Source organism: Danaus plexippus (assembly GCF_018135715.1).
Source record: "Danaus plexippus chromosome 18 unlocalized genomic scaffold, MEX_DaPlex mxdp_20, whole genome shotgun sequence".
NCBI lineage: Eukaryota > Metazoa > Arthropoda > Insecta > Lepidoptera > Nymphalidae > Danaus > Danaus plexippus.
In genome coordinates, this window is record NW_026869853.1 from 465,960 (window position 1) to 472,394 (window position 6,435).

The window sequence follows — 6,435 nt, forward strand, 5'->3', positions numbered from 1 at the left end:
ATTAATATAGAATAATGATAAAAATATAATTTATTTGTTAATAGACTGCATCAGTAAATAATAAAATTTAGTAATGTAACTTGTGTATATTTATTAAGTCATAACAGTTATCGGCATGTTTGAATAATCACTAAGTAGTTGTGGTGTTCACTGGGGTTGATGAAACATTATCACCTTCCACCACATGAGACGGTGGATGTTCCAACACATTATCAATCAAGCCAAAACTCTTTGCTTCTATTGGTGACATGAAACAGTCACGTTCCATGGATGTTTGAATACGTTCTATTGGAAGACCGGTGTGACGGACATATAGATTGTTTATTTGAGACTTCAGTTTTAAAATTTCCTCCGCCTGAATTTGAATATCTGTTGCTTGACCTCTGACTCCTCCGGAAGGTTGGTGAATCATGATGCGCGAATTTGGAAGTGCATGACGCATACCAGGAGCCCCAGCTGCTAGCAGGAGGGACGCCATACTGCAGGCTTGACCAACACACCAAGTGGCTACGGGCGGAGTGATATATTGCATCGTATCGTAAATACCGAGACCGGCCGTAACATTTCCACCAGGAGAATTTATATAAAGATGCACAGGCTTTTTACTCGATTCAGATTGAAGGAACAACAGCTGAGCAACAACGAGGGAACTGATTTCATCGTTAATTGGTCCCATCAGGCAAATAATACGTTCTCGAAGTAACCTGGAATAAATATCGTATGCCCTTTCGCCTCTGCCAGTTTGTTCAACTACTATCGGTATCATACCAAGTCTTGTTGGTGAACTCGTACTTATTTTTCTATGTATTGTATTTACATTTATGCCTCTAACGGTTCTTGTGACTTGGCGAATATAATTGAGAGCCATAATTAAAGTGCTTATTTCGTCAGATTATTAGCACTTGGACTCAAAGTACTTTTAACAGGTAATCATATAAAAGCAATTTTTAGTTTTCTTCAATTTCATTACTTGTTGGATAGAAATTGAATTTATTTTAAGAAAATCTCGCTTGTAATTTTATGATTACACATTTGACATTAATCAGTGACAAATGACAGTGACAATTGACAAGTTCAAGTTGAATAGTAGGCAGGTACTACGCGTTGTGTGAATAAAGTTGTAACATAGAAAAAAAGGTACTACATGCCATAAAACACTCACCTATTTGCTTTATACTTGAATGTGTTACCACCGTTATCTAGGTGACTTGAAACCACCACCACCACCGTTATCTAGATGAAAAAGATATTATTGAAATTTAAAATATAAAGTATGAATTGAAATTTTATCCAAACTTCGGATTAAATGCGAATCGAAGCCATGATACAAAAAAAAACAATAAAAAAGCTTTAGTTGTGGTGATCACTTAATTGGCAAATTAATAAACTATATTTATATATATGGTTTAAAGAGCCTATTTTTTTTATTAAATTATAACAACATTTTTTACTGCAAGTTTTTATATAAAAATAAAAAAATATTTTGCTAAGTTATAGTTTCAGGTTAAACCTGAACAAAAACAAATTTGAAAATTAAGTAAAATATGTAAAAGGAATAAACATAAAAACTCCGAGTTTTTTTTATCAATATTTTGTAAATGTTAAAACTTCAATACTACTATTCAACATAATGCTCAAATAATATACTCATTATCATAAAGTGTTCACATTAATAAGAGTTGACACAATGCTCACTCAACTTGTACAGATGTTTAAGTTCTCTTTAAATCTAGTGCCACCTCTCAAAGAAGGAACGTACACGGAACTCATAATATTGATATTTGAGCATTAACGAAGGTATATCTGTGTGAACAATAAATAGTAGTTGCTTTTTTAAATTTTTATTTTTAAACTTAAATTTTCGTTTCCTTAGGGTTCGACTGTGAGTTTTAATTAACGAAATTTGTCTATTGTCAATAATTAAATTATTTTATACCATAAATTAAAATTCAACAAAAACTGAATTAATTATTGATTTGACCTTTTGGGTTTGAGTTTTGAGACGATGACTGATGAGACGAAACTTCTCAGCATTCCATGGATTCACCAGGTGCCGGGTCCATCGCGTTACAGAGAGAGGAGCTTCAACAGTGCCTGGGACTTGCGACCCAGGCGTAGGTTTAAGGAGCCCCTATTTAACGCGCGTTAAACGCTCACCTCCGCCGTCCACGCTCCTCTTTCTACCTAACCAAAATTGAAACGAATCTAATAGGGCCGTCTTCAAAGTACGTTCCAAGAAAAAAATAATTAAAGGTCACTCAGCCATCATCTCTTTTGTATTAAAACCAAATGATTAAATAAATTGTATATTGTATTTTAAAAGTGCCTAATATACGTCAATGTTAAAACGAGTAATCATTACAAACGACACATTTAAGTGTACCTATATTTATTATTACTAATACACAAATTTATAAATTATCTATCATTTTTGCTCCCTTATATCAGTTTCCTGTGTCTAAAAATAACGACATTGAGTATATTTCTCATTCTATTGAATTTTGCTAGGGACATTTGGAAGAATAGTAATAATTATTACCTGCAGAGTTGACTTTGTACTAAAAATACGATTCCGGTCTTAAATATTATACCAAATGAACTCTGTGATAATGGTATTTTTAAGTTACGAGGAAATCAACCAGTGAGGCTGTTTTTTTTAAATTAATAATAATAATTTTCAGAAAAAATGAACACATTAGAAGAAGCAAGAAAAGAAACTTCCTGGGAAACCAGCCAGTGGTGCACAAATGTGAAGTGTAATGTTTAATGTTTTTATTTGATGAGATGTTTTGTTAAAATAAATAAATATATATATTTCTTTGTCTAGAATTCATAAATGCTAATACGGAAAATGAACGAACAATGTTAAATTATGACTTTATTAACTCTTGAATATGCAGAAAATATTAATTTAATTTCTAAAAATTCGGATCCATTCGAAATATAAAGATTAATATAACTAATAATAACACAATCACGTCTAGTGGAACTTAAATTAAATATTTATAGGTTACCGATTTTTAAAGATAAAATTATGATATTCTATTCTGTGAGTTATTGCCTTATCCTAATAGATTTGGCCAATGTCCTATGAAAATAAAGACAAATATTTTTGTACCTACTGCCACCTAGCGGGCGAAGAGTCATTGTGTCTAAAAACAGTCACGAATTTTCGTATCTAATAAATGTATTGTCTATGGTTGACACTGGTGAGTAGTAACATATGGAAAGGAAAGCATAATACTCATATGTGAAATATGTTTCAAGAGAAGGTATTTCACATATATAAATAATTAAAAAATATTTAACATTTCGTTGAACCTATTTTTAAATAAAAGTTGTTTATATTCAAAAGAATTATGCTTTTAACATAATTTTAATATTATTAGGAATAAAATAAATAATGATAATGAAAATCTAACATAATTTTAATATTATTAGGAATAAAATAAATAATGATAATGTAAATCTAAAAAACTGTAGATAATAAACAAGTAAATAATTTTAATTTAACTTCGTTTCGAAAAATAAAATGATAATTTTCTACCATATCGATAATGGATTGAAAATATTAGGAAATGTCGTAGATTTGACTATTATACATTGGACATGACTACGTCTTTTTTTTAACCTTTATATGACAAGTGTACAATATAGCAACACTGCTTTCTGTCTATCTCTGGCTGAAATAAATCCCAACCACATGCAGTAATAAAAAAATAATAATTACGAAATAAAAAACATTCTCCTTGGCAATCAAAGTATTTAAAACAGAGACAATGCTCATATTTTAATGTTATTGAAATTTTAAAATCAACAACATTTTAGCATAAACAACAAAGCAATGTAAAATACATTCAAGTTTCTTTATCCATAGTGATTTTATCACCAAAAGTTGAAAAAAACAAGGGAAAAAAGACTGAACTCATAATTTTTTTAATCATTATTATACACCCAACGTAACAAAATACAATTTAATAATTAAACATTGTTTTTATTACATGCAGCTAGGAAGTTATTATACAAATCATTTAAAATACAAAAATTCTCGATAAATATATCTTATTCAATGTACACAATTATAAAACAGTTCTGACATAATATTTATAACACAAAAACATTATGTATCACCTACACTGGGCCTGTCTTTTCCTTAATTTCATCAATGCTTCCTGTCTTTTTTTTTCAATCAGTGTTTTTATGTCAGGTTTTAAGTCTGATTCTGAACTAGGGTTCTTGTTCATAACGTTCTTGTTTTTATCTGTGACTTTATTTTGTCTGCTGTCGGCTTTATTATGGATATTGTTTCTTGGTTGATCTTTTTGAGCTGGCAACATTTGCGGAGTTTGTTTTTGAGATAATAATGGCAACATTCCTTTAGCGAGAAGTTTTTCTCTTGCTTGTTGATGTTTCTTTTTTATTTCATCTTGAGTATACTTTATTGAACAGCCATCTGGAAGGAAATGAAAAAAATAAATACCATTAACATAATTAAACGAGATACTAAATGAAGAAAAACAACCTAATGCAGCGGACACACAGAAAACATATAACCTATATGAATATAAAGTGCCCTTGATACTCAGTTCATTCACTTTCTCTATTAAGCAACAAAATAATAGTTCCAAGTTCCAATACATCTTAAGTTTAAACCTACTTAACAAACTTTAGTAGTTTCTAACTAATAAAACAGACATTCACTATTAATTCTATTGTTGGGATGTTTTAAATCTGTTTTTTAAAAGTTAAATATGATTTGTTTTATAAAGTATTTCATATATTTCTAATGCTATAATTTTGTTGCATAATTTACCTAAAATATTGTCACTGCTCTGATTGAATGGCATAGATTTAAATCGTCCCAATGACATTCCACTGGTAGATGGTCTGTTGTTGGCAACACTGGGAGACACGGGCATGGAGTTGTGCCGGACAAAACTTTTATTATGGCAAGTTTCGTTATTAATTTCTAACACGGGCCCTTTAGTTTTTGTTACTCCATTTATAGGTATTTGAGTGAGGTTGTCAAAGACACTGTCATTTAAGTTTCCTAATAAGCTGTCAAATGATTCATTGTGATAAATGCTAGATTCACTTTTTTTCATGTTCTGTATATTTGATGATCCCAAATGATTATTTCTCTGTATAACCTGCATTGAATCCGGATTAAAGTCATTTTCGGTAGTTTCTTTGAAGCTGATATTATCAAAAGTGTCAAAACTTTGCTCCCTTATTACATTTGTTTCAGTGTTAAATTTCTCTTCAACGGCTTGACTTACTTGTATTAAATATTCATTGACGGAATCATCTGAATCTAGACCAGTTTCAGGTTCAGCTTTTGTGAGTTTAAAGCTTAAAACATTTTTTCTTAGATATCCCTTTTTAATGCCCATACCTGCTCTGGGTGAACTGTCACTAGTGTCACTAAACATGTCTTCCTCAGATTGCGGCTTCTCTACTGAATCTTTTGATGATTTATTAACAAGTTCGTGTACATTTTGATTTAATTCACGCAAATCTTGTAGCCATTTCTTTCCCTGATTTGAAAGTTTAATAATCTTACGTTTTGGTAAACGTTTTTTTACTTGTAATCTCACAGGTTTCCTAACCTTTTTACTAACTGGTGTGGTACCTTTGAACTGTGCTTTCGCAGTTTGTGATTTTGGCGTGGAAAAATTATACACAACATCTGCATCATCTTGTGTACACATAAACGGTATAGGACTAGCAGTTTCTGAGTCACAAATAGAGTCGGTATCTATTGTAGGAGAATCTACTCGACGCTCTGGAGTGGAACATACTGAAAAATATGATGAAATTTACAAAGATAAACCAACATAGAGATAATAAAAAAATAATATTATCGTAATATAAAAATTACGATGAATATGTTTCGTTTAATTAAATTAAAACCTTTAGTTTTCGTATTTGTTCTCGTATCCAGGGATGATAACTTTTTGTTATTCATATGCATTTCTCGTTGTTTTTATCTTAGCACTTTTAATTTTGAATTAACAATGTTCACCATAATAAACAACCATTTCAAATGAATAAGTTTGAGAAACTTTGAAGGTAAAATAAACTGCATGCCCAGCTATTACATCTGAATTTCTTGACACATGACAGCTGTTATTTACTATCACTCAGTTGTGAGTTTATGACAACATACTTACACAGATAGAATAGAATGCTGATTGTGACATTACTGTAGATTATAGTATTCTTGGTTTAGTAACAACCAGAGACAACTTATCAAAATACTTTGCATTGGTGTTTCTAGAAATATATAAATATTAATGATTTATAGTTTATTATTGATAATATAAATTAAAACTCTTAAGTGGGTTTGTGAAAAGTTAGAATTTACTGTTTCTGTCTCGATCTCCATGCTCAATTTTGTAGTCCATGGTCTACAAATTACAGTCTTGAGTCTAC

General features: G+C 30.5%; 2 protein-coding genes and 1 long non-coding RNA gene across 3 annotated transcripts; 1 reads left to right on the forward strand and 2 right to left on the reverse strand.

Moving 5' to 3' along the window:
* Positions 1-15: 15 nt before the first annotated feature.
* LOC116773142 (ATP-dependent Clp protease proteolytic subunit) lies at positions 16-1,062 on the reverse strand. The gene has a single exon (XM_032665538.2). It carries the CDS (start codon positions 866-868, stop codon positions 131-133), a length of 738 nt encoding a protein of 245 aa, XP_032521429.2. The 5' UTR covers positions 869-1,062; the 3' UTR covers positions 16-130.
* A 581-nt stretch (positions 1,063-1,643) lies between these two features.
* LOC133320349 (uncharacterized) lies at positions 1,644-2,815 on the forward strand. The gene is made up of 3 exons (XR_009753735.1): positions 1,644-1,797; positions 2,032-2,225; positions 2,682-2,815. It is a non-coding gene; the product is annotated as an uncharacterized LOC133320349 (long non-coding RNA).
* A 1,158-nt stretch (positions 2,816-3,973) lies between these two features.
* On the reverse strand, positions 3,974-6,131 carry LOC116773183 (uncharacterized). Its single transcript, XM_032665588.2, has 3 exons — positions 5,914-6,131; positions 4,814-5,800; positions 3,974-4,453 (listed from the first exon to the last, which is right to left on the reverse strand). The coding sequence occupies exons 1-3, from the start codon at positions 5,972-5,974 to the stop codon at positions 4,128-4,130; spliced, it is 1,374 nt and encodes a 457-aa protein (XP_032521479.2). The 5' UTR covers positions 5,975-6,131; the 3' UTR covers positions 3,974-4,127.
* Between the last annotated feature and the right edge of the window lie 304 nt (positions 6,132-6,435).